At 37.1% G+C, this 16,773-nt stretch overlaps 2 protein-coding genes across 10 annotated transcripts; one reads left to right on the top strand and one right to left on the bottom strand.

The window, feature by feature from the left end:
• Positions 1–176: 176 nt before the first annotated feature.
• On the bottom strand, positions 177–15,554 carry rab39bb (RAB39B, member RAS oncogene family b). Of its 9 annotated transcripts, none has more exons than XR_013203624.1 (4): positions 5,622–6,038; positions 4,551–4,777; positions 1,338–1,841; positions 177–920 (listed from the first exon to the last, which is right to left on the bottom strand). XR_013203624.1 is itself a non-coding variant. In XM_077228109.1 (4 exons), exons 3-4 carry the CDS (start codon positions 4,763–4,765, stop codon positions 1,415–1,417), a joined length of 642 nt encoding a protein of 213 aa, XP_077084224.1. In that variant the 5' UTR covers positions 4,766–4,777; positions 14,210–14,315; positions 15,526–15,554; the 3' UTR covers positions 177–1,414. The 9 variants fall into 9 exon arrangements, 6 of the variants coding, with proteins under 6 accessions (XP_077084224.1, XP_077084225.1, XP_077084226.1 ...); XR_013203623.1 differs by having other exon boundaries at positions 4,551–4,767; positions 5,618–6,013; XR_013203625.1 differs by having other exon boundaries at positions 5,805–6,013.
• Positions 7,018–11,025, top strand: LOC143737126 (ras-related protein Rab-32). Its single transcript, XM_077228104.1, has 3 exons — positions 7,018–7,651; positions 9,742–10,022; positions 10,136–11,025. Exons 1-3 carry the CDS (start codon positions 7,459–7,461, stop codon positions 10,313–10,315), a joined length of 654 nt encoding a protein of 217 aa, XP_077084219.1. The 5' UTR covers positions 7,018–7,458; the 3' UTR covers positions 10,316–11,025.
• Positions 15,555–16,773: the final 1,219 nt, after the last annotated feature.

Here is a 16,773-nt window from a genome sequence, read left to right as displayed (position 1 = left end):
AAAAAAGTTTGAAGAGCGAGCGAGTGGTCAACACAATTCAAAATCTTTTGGTCCTTCCCTGAGACCCTGTTTCAGCCATGTTTAAAACTGGCTTCATTTTATCCAATAATGTGACAGATTAACTACTCAGCCAATTGTGCACAGTTATGGACAGTATTGACACACATCATCTCCAATCAGATTTGAGAAAGCGGCTATGGGTTTATTTTAGGAATGAGTGAAAGTGAAGAGCAAGTCATTTCAAAAAGAAAAGATGCTATAGATGATTAAAGTAAGGGTTAAATACATGGCAATGCAAGCTCTATGGATACAGAATATATGAACGTGTACAAAGGCCCTCACTGGGCAGTGTGGAAACCTAAAGGAAGAGCTTGCTTTTTTTCACATTAGATAGTACAATCACAAGCTGTAACATCATAAACACTCTTTGGGATTTAAGGTGTAAAAGATGTACCTAACAACAGATTAAGGTTTATTTGTAATTCTGGTGAGCACCAGAGGCCTCTTGTGGTAATGTGTGATAAGTGAAATGTTATTCATTGTAAAATAATGCACAAATTGAATAATCCATCTGGGGCTCATGGATGTCCTTTCAGCAGTCCCTTATGAATCTTCACATTAGATCATTAAAACGAACCTCTTCGGTGATATTATGGACTATCATACCATCTGAGTGACATGTCTCACACCACAATTAAAATTGAAAATCTAGTTTTGGTTGATATGGGAATTATTCAGAAACATTACAGGTCATGGTTTTTCAGTCTTGGAATTCATCATGTAGTATATTGCATTTTATCTCCTTCCTTTTGTCTTTCCTCTTGCTAAAAGTCAATAATCAGACGCATCACACCTCCAGCAATCACATTTTTCAAGTCTGAGATCTTTGAGTCACCAGAAATGGGTATCCCAGCATTCATCTGTGAAGTAAGCAAGTTAAACTTCTGTTAGTCTTTTATCTCTCCCATGATAAAAATCAGTAGAAGATACCTGGAGCTTAGTCCCGGATACGGGAGATATCCAAAGCTAAAACATCTTTATATGGGAAGTTTAACTCTCGTGGCTCAATAGAATAATGGCAGATGTGCAGATACAGTTAAAGTGCAGATATAGTTCTGACTGGCCTTTTCGGTATGGGTTCTGCAATAGGTTATTTACAAACCTTACATTCTCAGCAGTCAACAGAGCTCATTTTGGCCATATACAAGATTGTGTGATTAGGGAAATGAGCAAAGTAGTATAGAAAAGTGAAGCAATAGGGCATGGTAGGACTCGATTAGGCATTCAGCAGGCAGGAAGGGGATGATGATGTCATAATCAGGGAGTTGAAGACTGACCCTGTGATTGGAGGAAGCGTTTCTTTTGTCCACCAGGGCCCAAAGGTTTGATAGGTACCAGGGTGGTGATTGCTGACTCAACAGAAACATCGACGATCACCCTTTGTCACTTCTTCTGACGAATGCACCACGTTTGGTACGAACCCGCTCTTCACTCCCTCCCAGCCTTCCTGGATGGTAATCTCCCCACTCTTTACCAGCTGGAATATATCTCGTGTTAGCTCCGTAAATGCCCTCTCCACGTTTATGGCGTCACGTGCTGAAGTTTCCACATAGCGCATGCCGTACGCACCCGCAAGCTTCTCAGCCTCTTGCCGGCTCACCTGACGCTGTGGTTCCAGATCACATTTGTGGCCGACCAGCAGGAAGACAATGCTGTGGGGCTGCACATGGCTGCGTGCTTCCTCTAGCCACTCGTGAACATTCTGGAAGGAGCGACGGTTGGTTATGTCGAAGAGCAGCAGACCTCCCACAGAGTTACGGTAGTACGCTCTGGTAATAGACCTGAAGAAAGCATAACAGAATGAAATAATGTTCTTGAATTTGAATTGAGGTACAATACAATTTAAATGTTAGGTAGCATTACATTTGGTATGAATTGTAAATTCACCCCATCTATTTTCTAAATGCACGTTGTCTGCATTTGATCTGATCGATGAACAATTTATTCATGCATATGTTTATTTTTTGTTTTACCTCATTATTTTTTATTACTGGATGTTCAGAAATCGAAAAAAAAAGAGCTTTATTACCAAGAGTGATTGCACACACAAGGAATTTACCCTGGTATTGAAGCTTCCAGTACACACATATAACTATAACAAAACACATAACATTTAACAATAAAAAACTATAAAGGCACAGTTAGGTTTAGTCAGAATAAGCATTTATAGATTAAGAAAGAACATTACAGTATTGTGAATAAAAATATGAATAGGCCTAAATTAATTTACAAGGATATTGCACAAAAAAGTGGGGTGTTGCACTTGGAAGGCATTTAACTGTCCAAGAGGGAAATAGCCTGTGGGAAGAAACTGTTCCTGTACCTATTAGTGCCTAGTGATCTGAGGCGCCGTCCAGATAGGTTGTGGCCAGGGTGAGTGGAGTCTGTGATGATTTTACTTTGCTCTTTTTCTCACTCTGGAAGTGTACATGTCCTGGAGGTTGGGCAGGGGGGCACCAATAATCCTCTCCTCAGTCCGGACTGTCCGTTGTAGTCTCCTGATATCTGATTTGGTGGCTATACCAAACCAGACAATTATAGATGAACACACGACAAACTGAATGACAGCTGAGTAGAACTGTGTCAGCAGCTCCTGTGGCAGCAACCTCTGCTGGTAGTCAATGTGATTGTCCCAGTTCTGGAGCCCAGGAACCTGAATGACTCCCCTGCTGCCACAGTGCTGCTCGTGATGGTGAGTGGGGGGAGTGCTTGGGTGTTCCTCCTGAAGTCCACTATAATCTCCACTGTTTTGAGGCTGTTCAGCTCAAGGTTATTTTGACTGCACCAGGCAGCCAGTTGTTCGACCTCTTGTCTGTATGCAGACTCGTCACCATCCCGGATAAGGCCGATGGCGGTGGTGTCATCTGCAAACTTTAGGAGTTTGACTGAGTGAGAAGAGCAGTGGAGAGAGGACGCAACCCTGAGGAGCACCAGTGCTGAGAAGATCAGGGATGATGGTATTGAAAAGCGAACTTTAGTTCGAAATAAGATCCTTGCATAAGTCCCAGGTCTGTCAAGATGTTGCAGGATATAATGCAGTCCCATGTTGACTGCATCATCCACAGACTTGTTTTCTTTTTTAGGTAAACTGAAGAGGACCAAGCAGGGGTCCACCGATGTTCTTCAGGTAGGCAAACACCAGTCTCTCATATGACTTCATGACCACAGATGTGAGAGTGTCAGGTCTGTAGTCATTAAGTCCAGTGATTTGGGTTTTTTCGGGGACCAGAATGATAGCGGAGCGTTTGAAGCAGCAGGGAACTTCACACTGCTCCAGTGAAGATTGGGGCCAGTTGGTCTATGCAGACTTTTAAACAGGCAGGTGCAACACCATCTGGGCATGAAGCTTTCCTGGTCTTCTGTTTTTTGAAAACTTGGCTCACGTCCTCCACACAGACCTTAAGCACAGGTTGAATAGTAGGATCTTCTAGTGGACCAGACATTGGATTGAACCTAGACCCTGTCCTACATTTTTTCTTTTTGATAAACTCTTTCGCTTTGTTGTACATCACAATATGGAAGAAAAGATCTGCCGTTACTTGCGTTATGTGATTTTCAAATGAACTGAAATTCAAATAAATTCATATAACTGTAATTTTAACTAGAAAAGCACATTTCACAACAATAGACTTTAAATGGTGGCTTCAAAAAGCCTTGTTTTATAGTTTTGAAAAAAGCTGTAAAAGACTTTAAGATTGAGGTTTATAGGCCTAATAGATAGATAGATCGATCCGAGAAAGGTATTTACAGTATGTGTATGACAGGAAATGTAAAACTGCAACAGAAGGCAGAGAAGAAAACAAGGTAGGTGAAAAAAATTAAAAAAGGCATCAGAGTGAGACTGTAAAAGAGGGCTGAGATTGTGTAGGAGTACCACTGGGAACACACTGAGCTGTGAAGGATGCTGAGGGACCTCTGGAGTTACTGACTTCACTTTAAGTTTTAAGACATTTGTGACATTGTAGATGGCAGTGATTCATCAATTATTTTTATTTCCAATAGGAGTTCTACAAAACCTTGTGTTGGTAAAGAGGCCTTTGAGCTGCATTTATTAATAAACAAATATAGACAGTGTCTCTGAATCACCTAAGGTGGAAAATATTTTTTAGTTACGTGTGAATCAGTCTGTCATCAAGTCTGGGAGAAATACATCAGCACGAATAACATTGAAACACCAATCATGTGGATGGATAAGGACTCCTGATCAGATACGGTTGCTTTTGTGCAAACAACTATTTCACACCGTACAAAGTTAAATATGTAAAATAATGTTTCCATTACCATAAAAATCTTTCTGAACTAATAATCAGTGGTATTATTTACATAGACATACTGTATATCTTTATGTAACTGGGGGTAAATAGGATTTACATTTTTTTAGGTAAACCATCCCTATGAACAATAAATACATACTGGGCATTTATTTACAGTGATGCAGAATCATGAGAAAGGTCTCATGTAACATAATCCAAGATAAGGATTTACAATACCTGAAGCGTTCCTGGCCTGCCGTGTCCCAAATCTGCAGTTTAATGCGTTTCCCAGGTTCGATCTCCACCAGGCGGGAGAAAAAATCCACCCCGACCGTCGGGTCCGACACCTGCGCAAATCGGCCTTCTGTGAATCGCCTGATTAAACATGATTTTCCAACAGTGGAGTCCCCGATGACAATCAGTCGAAATTGGTAAAGCCAAATTGCTTCCATGTCTATTCAGGTCTGTCAAAGCAAAGTGAAATTATACTGTGAATTAGATAATGCCAAAACATATATACATGGTTTCCAAAGACAAAATAGAAAAGAAAGAGAAACTTTCCTTATTTTATTCACCCAAATCAGCTTGACATAAAAGGAGGAAATATAGTAAAGTTCGCTTTCAAGCTTTTGTAATTCATTTATAACCTCATCTGGGAATGTTGTAGTTATAAATATTACAGCAATTACATGATCATGAAATGAAAATTATCTCAGTCAACTCTATCCTTGCTCTGCGCAGAAAGGTAGTTGAGGCACAAAATCATCCTTTTAGTCTTTGATTTTAAGGCATACAGAAATAAGCGTCTGGTGGTTTAAACTTGACCTATCCCCAAAGTTCATTTTAACTTGGCATTTTTGTAAAATATAGGATGAATACAAGTAAAGTGGGATAACTGGCAAAGCCAATTCCATGTCCATAGGCCTACTATGTTTAGATGAATATATGCTCTTTTTCAGTCACGGAAGAATATAAACATAATAATAAAAATTATTAATCTTAAGTGTCACATTTAACCAAATTATGAAGTATTTTTTAGTAATTTGAGTTTATAGGTCCTTAGTCATATATGAAGGCAACTCAATACAAACTCTAACAAGTACCATGACCAAAATATGAAGCCTGTTAGATTACTGAGGCTCTCCTGGTGGCTGGGCTAGTCTAGGCTAGTAGCGGGCTATCGTTGGCCTGGTCATAATAACGATTGTTTCTTATTCTAAATCTACAAAACAGACAACTGTTTAACAAGCGTTGTCTTTGTGTAAAAGCATTTGTGTAAATACCCCTTATTCGGCGCTCTTTACTTACGTTGTTTTTTTTTGTTTTTTTTGTTTGGTCGTTTCAAAGCTACCAAACGGCAGATTCCATAATCTTTAAAGGATCGAAGCCTCTTTAGAAACCGCTGGATGAAATGACGGACATAAACTATTCACATAATATACCTAATAATAAACAAAACATTCGTCTCTACAGAAAAAAACAGGTGCAAACCTTAACTGCTCCGCGTAGGCGGTCTATTTTGCTTGGATGTTGCTAAATATGAGTCGACGTGTTGTTAAAATGTTCCCTGCCGGGATCAAAGTCGCGTGGAAGTCAAAGATGATTTACGCCTGTCATGTTTTGATCCACGCTTGGAAGATGGAGAAATGTTTGGATGTTTTGTGCTGATGAAATGGAAGCGACAGCAGAAGCATCATATAGCCTGACTCATTCCGCATCAGCACCAGTACCATAATCCTCCTAATAGCAGCGAAAACCAAACGCGTTGCATACACCCATTACCTCATTCTTTTCACATATTTATATTGTTTCGTACACCATTTTCATCTTGGAAATTCACCATAAAACGAAAATGCTTTTCTTTAAACATTAATCCTATAGACTAGCCAACTAAATAATAGTTTGTTATAGCCTATGTTGATGATCAGCCTATGGTTTTGAATGAATGAATGAATGAATGAGGCATTTAAATAGTGCTTATATGTACTAGCTACTGTAGCCTACACCCAAAGCGTTTTTACACCCAAAGTTTTACCTTAAACTTCCCAGTTTTTAATATTTGGCCCACGGAATAGGCTAGACAGTTCAGTGTTTGACCACATCCTTGCTTTTAATTAAAAATATCACTTTTTTTAAATGCAACAAAAGTTGTCTAAAAAAATAAAACTTTTGTCATCATTTACTCACCCTTGTGTTGTTCCAAATCTGAGTTTCTTTCTTCTGTTGAAGACAAACGAAGATGAAGAATGTTGGTAACCAAACAGTTGACGATAGCCATTGACTTCAATGGTAGGACAAAACATTCAGTGAAAAAGGAAATGGGTGCCGTCAACTGTTTGGTTACCAACATTCTTCAAAATGTCTTCTTCAGAATGTGTTCAACAGAAGAAAGAATCTCATACAGGTTTGGAACAACATGAAGGTGAGTAAATGATGACACAATTTTCATTTTTGGGGGAACTATCCTTTTAAATCGGCTAAAAGAAAGATAAGTCTATATATATATATATCACATGGAAATATTGTTTTAATACATTTACATTTAGGATGGTTGAAATATCACAAAAAGGTATTAGGCTACTTCGTCTTGAGACACTAGCCTATATCTTCCTTTAGGTTTAATTAATTCATAAAGTGTAGGCCCTAAATGTATTTTCATGTGCGCATCTATTTGAAGTTCTATGAGCAAACACGCCAGATAATCAGTATGACGGGAGCTGTAGTTTATAGGCGATTTTTGATTCTAAACGCTCGACCAAATCTAGTCTTAAAGTTCAGTTAGACTGAGAAGAGCTTCTTGAATAGACCAGTCAGATTGGCTTAGGCTAAATACATTTGATTGGAATAGCTTGACAGCGGATCCACCGCGAGATGAAAAGTTGTCGACTGGCAAATTAAGTGTGAAACTTCTCACCTCCGAAGAAACGCATTTTTAAAACGGACAGTTTGAGAAATGTCAGGCGCGCGTCCAAGGCTCCAACGAAACGCAGTTCGTTTTTTGTTCTGTTTGTAGTTTTACGATCCACGTAGGCTAATTCTAGACGCAGATAATAGCCTACTCCGCCTAACACGGCTTTAATTTGACAGAAATAAAAATAAAGCGTTCTTTCTTCTGCATATTTGTCATGTAGTTTAGATTGCTGAAATGCAGCAGGAGCGGTTACTCAAAGTACTTGTCATTGGAGATTTAGGTGTCGGGAAGACTTCCATCATAAAGCGTTATGTGCATCAGATTTTTTCTCAACATTACCGCGCAACTATCGGTGTGGATTTTGCTCTGAAAGTCCTGAATTGGGATCACCGGACAGTCATTCGACTGCAGTTGTGGGACATTGCAGGTCAGTTGATGTAGTTTATATTCCTTGCCTTTGCCTGCTATGTTAATGATTGTCAGTAAGTGAAGTCACAGGCTACCTTATCAAAAAACCAATAAGCCTATGTAAAGAAATGAACATATGGGTAATTGAGAGGAGATTTCAAGACAGTAGTGTCCTACAATTTGACATGCTATAGCCTACCAAAAACCATTCAACAAAACATTTAAATCGTGTATAGGCTACTTACATTCTTTACATTATCCATGCAGTTTTTAGGACATAACCTAAACTCTTGATATAGGCCTAAGAAAACGTAGTTTTTGTGATGTCTGTCAGATAGCCTACCATTAGAATATATATTTATGTTGTCTTAAATATAAAATCAAGTGCTAAAACAATGTTCAGCCATAAATTTGTTGTACTTTTTATACCACTTTGAATTTAATTACTGATGAAGAAAATTGAGCAAAAGCCTGAAAAACTCAGAAATCAACTAACAATAATTAAATAAACTAACAAATTAAATGGAAATGAAATTAGATTAAAAGAAACTAAAACATTTTTAACCGTGTTTAGAAAAAAACATGATGTCAGAAAAATTCTTTCTAACAACCAATTTCCTAGCACTGATGTTTTATTGACCATGCACAGTGAACCTTGCACCATTACAACATAATACTTGATCTTAAGAAAAATAATCACACACAAAAAGACAGAAAGAGATGAATAATATAACTGCAGTAATGCCTTAAACATTTGGCTTGGACACATTACATGCATTCCAAAGCATGCCTTGTTTGGGATATTTGTTCTTGTCTCTGCTGTTGTGAGTGACCTCACAGTGCTATGAATCCCTCTCTGTGTTTATGCTCAGATTAAACTTCAGCACAGGGGCAGGAGTGTGTGTCCCGTGTTCATATTCACTGGTCTGGTCTCGTGCTTATATTGGTCTCATGTGAAAACACTCAAAAACTTTTCCATTGCTCTCACACAAACAAAATCGCACCAGAAAACAATGTATTAAATTCAACATGGCTGACAGAATAGAATACTCAGAGATGTGTTTACAAAACTTAGAGTTAGGTTTTTGTTTGTCATGTTTGTAATAAGGTATTAATAATTCACAAAAACTGATAAGATTTAAATAAAGATTTCTATCAGCATAGTTTATTGACTGTGAAAGCATGTACTGTAATATGGATGACTGCGCCCTTGAGCACGGACTTAACTGAGAAAAATGGATTGCACGACAGTCTCATCCCCAGTTGAATGCAGTAGTTTATGACCTCACAGAGGACCTTATAAGATCGAATTTCAAGATACTGCACTGCGAACCCTGTGTGTTAGCTGTGACAGTCTAAATAGTCTCCGTCTGCCTTGATTTTCAGCATGATAATGCATTAATAGCTACATATTAGGTCCTTGTAAGATCTTCCACAAAATACATTTTATCCACCATCAGGCCGAATGATTCTCTTTGTGAAACCGTACTGATCCAGACATGTTTACGTCACCATCTTTTTTTTCCATGTGGTGCTGTGAAATCAGGATTAGAATGGTAATTAGAAATGTAAAAGTTCCCAGACTTGTCACAAAGGATATTTATTGACATAAATATTATTTGAGTAATATATTAATAAGTTTAATGAGTTAGCTATAGCGTAATGTGCCTCTGTGATGAAAATGAGTGTAGAAAAATACTTAAAAAAAAGGTTGTTTATTGGCATCTTTGGTTCCATGAAGAACCTTTAGCATCCATTGCACAAGAGGTTCTTTCTTTTTAGTGGAAAAATGTCTTTAAATTATTATAGACCAGCTAGGTTGAGCACAGTAGGCGAACTATGCTGAGAAATCTGGGATGAATGGTGAACTGCTCTCAAATTAAAACTCAAATGGATCCGTTCTGACAGATGTAAGCTTTTCCCGTGTTGTCAAGCTCATGTCATTTGTGATATGGGAAAATGTCTGTGTTGTCTGCAGTCAAGGAAACCATCCACAACTTTAAAGTTTTGCCAGTCTAAGAAAATAAAAAAAATTGTGAAACAGCACTTAAAACAAGAAAAAAATATGACTTAACACACATAAACTTTTTTTTCTTTCTTTATTCTCAGGACAAGAGAGGTATGGCAACATGACACGTGTGTATTACAGAGAGGCCGTAGGGGCACTTGTGGTTTTTGACATGACTCGTGCCTCCACTTTCCAAGCTGTGTTGAAATGGAAAAAAGATCTTGATTCTAAAGTTGCCCTTGGCAGTGGGCGTCCTCTGCCAGCTGTCCTGCTGGCCAACAAGTGTGACCAACAGAGAAATGGTTTATGCTCCAAAATACCCAAACTCGACAATTTCTCTAGGGACCATAATTTTGTGGGTTGGTATGAGACGTCGGCAAAGGTACAAATGATAGGCTTTATTTTTTTTACTATTATATTAACCCTGCTAGTACTACCTCCACATGTTAAAAGACATTTCTACTCATATTCTGCCTTCCTCTTTTTTTTTAACAGGACAACACAAACATTGATGCAGCCATCATGTGTCTTGTGCAAAATATAATGGCCATCGACGAGGAGAATGTTCCTGTGGAATCAGACAACAGTGTACTGATCCTGCCTGCTTTTGATTATAACCTAAAAGAGCGCAGTGACTCTAGATGTTCTGCCTGCACAAAATTACAGTCCAACTGAAAATCCTACAGTGAATTATAGAGTGAGATGGTGAAAAGAACAGAGTGGGGAAGAAAAATACAGAGAGAGAGAAAGAGAAAGAGAGAGAGGGGTCACACCCTTTGTTGGGCCTTCAAATTGTGCTGAAGTAAGCCTTTGTGGGAAAGACAAGACCATAAAGCCTAACACTTATATGCACTTACATTTACACATGCCAAAAACAACAATGTCATCAATAAAACATGCAGCGTTTACACAGAGTTTTCTATGATGAATAGTTAATGTTAGAATCACAACTAAATAAAGCTCTTGCAGCAGAAAAGCAGTGTGCACATCTGCATCTGTTAAAGCCTTGGACTTAAATGCTGCATCCTAAAAATGTGTGCATGCATTTAAATAGTGTGGGGGTGTGCTGTTTTAAATCCAATCTACAATAAGCTCATGTACACTCTGGCAGCAGTTAATGTCACCATGAAATAAAAATGGGTAATTCTTGTTTTTTTTAATGGGATATTTATTATAAATAATTGATCTGTGCACATCAATACTTTTGTAAAATTCTTGTGCCCTTGTAATCGTTAATCAAAATAACTTCCCCTCCCGAAATCTCTTTGATGATGTTTACCACGACTATCCAATCAATTCCGATAGACCCTTTTCACAGACTGTGATGATGCGTTTCCACAGTTATCAACATCGCAAATCTAATAACATTTTTCATATTTTCATTTGCACACATTTATAACGCCATATGTTATATTACATTGTCAGTAAATGCCAAGAAACGCATTAACGCTGCTGCGAGGCTGTTTCTAATAATGGTTGAAGGAGAGACGGCAAACATAATCAATCTTTATTTTTTCCCTTTTTTGGAAATTCGTGGAAACTCTATTACAGGTTTTTTTTTTCTTTTGCTATTGGATCAAATCGAAATACAAAAATTATACTTGCTGTCATAGCAAACAGCATATAACAGTATAACAGCTTCCGCTTCTGAGAACCCTGGAAATGTGACAGAACCAAGTCCCGCCCTAAATTTTTGTTTGTTTGAGAAGGCGTTTCATTTGGATATACGTCACAATAGGGAAAAAAATACTATTGCAACTTCCGTTTCATGCCGACTTTAAGTTATTTTTTATCAAGCTGAGATATTTTTGGAATTTTTGGACAGATGCAGACCGAAGATGGAAAGCCCATCTGAACCAACAACAACAGCTAGTCCAAATAATGTCTGTCGTGCTTTCTTTAGAGATTTGCCTGCACACACAACAGTATTTGACTTGCAATAGCTTATAAAAAAAGAAAGAAAGTTATTATTTGATGTGTACTGTATAAGGTACTTTATATATTTTATATGGATTGGTTTGTGGGATCAAGGATGATGTAAGATCTTGAAACGATATGATTTTATATGAATAAAATTCAAAGAAAAGCAGTCATGTGCCAGGAAGGCAAAATATCCTCCATCACTGTGAATAGCATGGAATTCACACAGTCAAGTGTTATGTCTGTGTGCATCCATGCAAAAAAATGGAAAGCAATTGCTTCAGACAAGTAATTGCACTGAATTGTCTTGGCTGACACTGAGGAGGCGCGTGCAGTGTAAATGTGTCACTGGATGTTTGAATATTTTTATGTCATCACCCATATGCTTTCTGTCTGCTCACTGGAGTCTGCTCACTTTTTTCACCGTCGGTTTTGTCTGACTTGCCATAATCCACTGATTTTCCATCTGTCTACTAAATAGGCTTCACTTTTCCCACATTATCTGAGGAAGTGTTTTGGACTGTGTAACTCTATTTGTATAATTGTAGCTACAAGGTGTTTATCATCTCAGTACAGTAATCATATCTCAATTTGTTTCTCTCTGCTTGTTGGACTGCTTTAGTCCTCTTTGCCTCATAAGAGTCTGCCACATAGAGCGTGTCTAACAGTATAACTAAGCCTACTTTTTATTCAGAGGACATGATGATGAATAATTTTATGGCAACTTGTATATGACAAAGTCTTTCCACAAAAACAAAACTGACTTAGCCTATATGTCGCTCATGAACATTCAACATCAAAATGTAATAAAAAGTATGTAGGCCTAATTATTTAAATAATTTTTGAATTTCGTGGGCATAATATAAAAAAGACTTGATGTTGTGTCCCTATAAACCGTCATTATTCCCCTTATTAAAATGGTGTAGCTACAATTCTATAAATTAAAAATAGAAGAACTCCTGCAGGTTTGTCAGCAGGAGACAGTCAAATATTCATCCTTTAACATGATTTTGTACAGCTAGTAAAGAACTGATGAATTGAAACCGGATATATAATATCTGCATTATATGAACTATATAATTTGTAAACACTCACGGACATCTTCGTGTGATACAACGCTTAAAATCCTTTAAAAACATTTTTTTTTAAATAACCCATGAATGATCCAATATGCTATGACACTTAATAAGAATAACCCACAGAAAATATCATTAAACAAATCCAACGCTTAAGAGCAAGTGAGGCGTGATTTCTTTCCAGCGTTATTAATTGTGCATCTGAACGGTGATGATATGATTTTGAGAGGTAATTGCACAGATTATCGTTTGGACCAATATGAGGAGTGAGATGGACGCGCTAATGATAGAGCATTAGAGCATCGCACAGAACTGTAGCCTAACTGTAAACGTGTTGTATTTCCAGCCTTGGCCAATAATTGTCTGACACCATCCCCCGAGGATAGGCTATTGATCGCTTTACAGGTATGTTGTAGGAGTAAAACCGTGAACAGAGCAAGGAGTGTAGCTACTTGCTCCTTCGACACTCCAGCCGAATGATGCGATAGTGTCACGCCGCGTTGTCATTACGGACTGAATTCCGTAAAAGTGCTTTGGTCAGGAAACTGTTTGCTTTCTGCTCATCATTGGGGATGTCGAAAGGTTATCGACTGTTGGGACCAAATCACCTTTAAAAAAAAACGGAAAGAGAAGCGATGCAAGCTGTTTTCTTGAAATCAAGTTTGAGCAGATATTTTGGTAAGTAGCTGCACAAATGGGGGGCGGTGGTGTCTGCCTATCCAAAACAGGCCAGCCAGAAGTGATTAATCAAAAGTAAATTAAAATTATAAAAAATTAAATTAAAAATATTGTTTTTCTGCCTCCAAGGATGACAGCAGGAGACTTGTAAAACTCTAATGCTGTGGATGGCGACAGAATTGCTGCTTCTTTTTATTTTCCCATTGAATTCAGGTAGGATACTGCCTTGAATCATTTGCTTATAAAATATTGTTTATATGGTCCATTGTGTTTTTATTATTGCTTTTTATCTGATCAGACAGCCTTCCTCTTCATTTATTAATCTTGTAAGCCTAACAGTTTTATTAGTATGCTGTGTGTCTTGGTATATCTATTCTGTTATATAAAAGTGTTTCAGTGAATTTCAAGGTGGACCTGTAAAATTATTAGAAAAAGTCACAAAACAACCTGAAACAACACGCATCAAAATAAAACATAAAATGAATGTCTTTATATAGAAGCTTTATAAAGGAATAAAATGAATACAGGTGCATTATGCAATACAGTGTACAAAAGAAGATGGCCTTTTAAAAATATATTAATAATTAGATACTTTAAATGACACATGACTGGGCTAGTGGTCATTTTTGAAGGTGCAATTTAAAAAAAAATTCACTAAACACAAATTTCATTAATTAAATAATACAATGTGCAGTAGGCTATACCAAACTGAGATTCCAGCAGTAGTTAAAATTTTACTAATAGACCATGATGATATGTTTTTTTATAATAAATTAATTGCTAAATAAAACTCAGCTTGTCTCTTTTCAATCCACCAGCGCAGATCTCTGAACTACCCGCAGCAATGGACAGTGACATGCTCTCGGAATTTGCATACCAGCCTGGGCCATCGTACCTGAGTCTGATCCTGTTGGTCCTGGCCGTGGGACTGTCCGGCAGTGTTTACCTCTGCGTGCTGCAGTACATTTGCACCGGCTGCTGCCAGCCTGTAGTTGTTGGACCTGAAGATGAGAGCATGTCACGAATGGTGTGATAGCACGCATGTCTGTCTTCATGACTGTTTACGTTAGCTTGCGTGCAACAACAAATCATTATTTTTTTTCATTCATTAACAGAGTTGAAGGCTAATCTTAAGGACATCAGAATGTTATTGTAAGATACATTTTTTGTGACGTTCCTTATTTGTAAGTCACCTTAGATAAAAGTACCTGCTACATGATCACTAAATTCACAGTCCAAAAGCCTGAATGTTTGTTGGCAGTGAATGCATTCATTTTGCCTCTACAGAATCAGGCATGTGACTATATAGATGATGCAAATGTTGTCTGAACGAGAGGGAGGGGTAAACCATTTAAGCAGGTTTTGGATGCTCTGTCAATCAAGAGAAATTCTTCTCACAAATCCTGTTTACATTGGTATGACAGTCAGTGCCACCTGTATACTTTCAGTCAATGTAAAGAGCTTTTAAAAAATTGTTAAAAACAAGGACTAACAAAAATAAAACCATTTATGTGAAAATTCACATTTTCTAATTTCTTGGTTCACAGAATTTATGTATTTTTATCTTTAAAGTGATCCAGAATATATATATATATATATATATATATATATATATATATATAGAATAAAGTGATCCATAAAGTGATGCAATGAATCATTCTATTACATTCAATGGCAGAATCTAAACTTTAACATGTTATTTACATATCAACATCTCGTTTCATTAAGTAGGATGCTCCCTGGGGAAGTGATCAGTTGCCAAGGGCTACTGCTGAAATCTAGTTTCCATGGAAATAATTGCATTTGCTTACCCCTAGATGGGGCTGGCACATCAGCTGATGAGACGTGTAGAAAAAGCAGACATTTAGAATTTCTATCACATTTTCACATATAGTGGGTGCATTTAATGTACCCATATGTGGGTGGTGATGGCGCAGTGGATAAGTCACATGCCTTAGGTGTGAGAGACCCGGGTTCGAATCCACTGTGAGACAACAATGTGTCCCTGAGCAAGACACTTAACCCCTTGTTGCTCCAGAGGTGTGCGACCTCTGACATATAACAATTGTAAGTCGCTTTGGATAAAAGCGTCAGCTAAATGAATAAATGTAAATGTTAATATGGGGAGCCATTGGCCAGCCGCCCCTGGTCATTTTATAGTAATTTTGTCAGTGATGTAAAAATCAGCTAGCAAAAACGAGGGTTACTTACACAAATGTCTTATCTTTGTTCAGCTAGCTCTGATGTCTACCAGAGTATCATCAGTTTTTATGTTTTCATATATGGCACTAGTTCAAATGAAGCTATTTATACATAAAAAGTTTATTTCAAAACAATACATGTTCTCACGCTCCTCCCAAATGCAGTCAATGGTTGACACGATTGTGGTTTTACTCTTTAAACCACTTCCTGATACAGAAAGGTGTGTTGTATGTTGTACTTCCCCTTAGAATAATTTCCTTTTGTTCACACCATCTTTGACACAGACACTGGGTTTTAATGCTTTAGAGGTCACAGGCCATTGTTTTATTATGCTATTAATTTGTTCTCTACATAATATTGTAGTAGGCTATTTATAAATCTAATAAAAAAAAGGTTCAGTCAAAATGTTTGAAATGTTTGTTTATCTATTGTATTTTGTAACTGGCCATATATTATGCTCTTTGTGAAATCTATTTGTGTATTTAATGTATTTTAATTATTTAATTGTATAGTTAGTGTTTCATTAAAGTATAATTTCACTGTAAAAAATATGATCAATAAGTTGACAACATGTTTTTACATTGCTTTAACTCATCAAAATAAATTCAATTTTAGATAAATCAATTTTTAAATAAAATCAATTTTCAACTTTTTTTTTACCAGTTATACAAGATTCAAATAGCCTATGTTTTTTAAATTTTGTTTAATAGGCTAATTTGATCTGAAATTACTTAAACATCCAAGTTGATTGTACTTAAAAATTTAAGGCAGCAACATTTTTTTTGTTCACAGACAATGTTGTGCCATTTTAAACCAAAATACATGGTCTTACTGCTCTGGAGTATAGACAAACAAAGAAAACAACTCTGTTCATGCCGGTGGACACTTTCGGATCTTCATTTGTGCTTTGCTCCATTTGATGGGTGTCATAATATGGTGAAAAGCACAAGACATTCATGTTAATCATTTAGAACAGACAAGGACAAAGAGACATGAAGCTTTGTTGTGCTTCTTATGTCGTTTTCAGAAAGACAGACATACTCACATAAAAATAGCTAAAAAGCTTTTCTATGATACATTTTGAACATACTGACGAGCTTAGGCTATATAAACTTCAATAATGCAAGAATGTTTACAGTTCCCTATTAGCCTACTAATAGAATACAATAAAGCTAATTACAATTCATATTTACACGGTTAATAATAATAGGCCTAATGATAATACATTTTGAATAGATTTTTACCTAAAAAATGTAA

Source organism: Siphateles boraxobius, unplaced genomic scaffold (assembly GCF_051911475.1).
Source record: "Siphateles boraxobius isolate OS27281-9 unplaced genomic scaffold, OSU_SipBor_1 130, whole genome shotgun sequence".
NCBI classification, from domain to species: domain Eukaryota; kingdom Metazoa; phylum Chordata; class Actinopteri; order Cypriniformes; family Leuciscidae; genus Siphateles; species Siphateles boraxobius.
This window is presented reverse-complemented; position numbering and strand designations above follow the sequence as displayed.

Coding starts and splice junctions, on each gene's coding strand:
- rab39bb (XM_077228109.1), bottom strand. CDS start 4,765: ATGGAAGCAATTTGGCTTTACCAATTTCGACTGATTGTCATCGGGGAC. Junction 1,842..4,550: donor GCAGGCCAGGAACGCTTCAG/GTATTGTAAATC, acceptor TGCTTTCTTCAG/GTCTATTACCAGAGCGTACT.
- LOC143737126 (XM_077228104.1), top strand. CDS start 7,459: ATGCAGCAGGAGCGGTTACTCAAAGTACTTGTCATTGGAGATTTAGGT. Junction 7,652..9,741: donor GCAGTTGTGGGACATTGCAG/GTCAGTTGATGT, acceptor CTTTATTCTCAG/GACAAGAGAGGTATGGCAAC. Junction 10,023..10,135: donor GGTATGAGACGTCGGCAAAG/GTACAAATGATA, acceptor TTTTTTTAACAG/GACAACACAAACATTGATGC.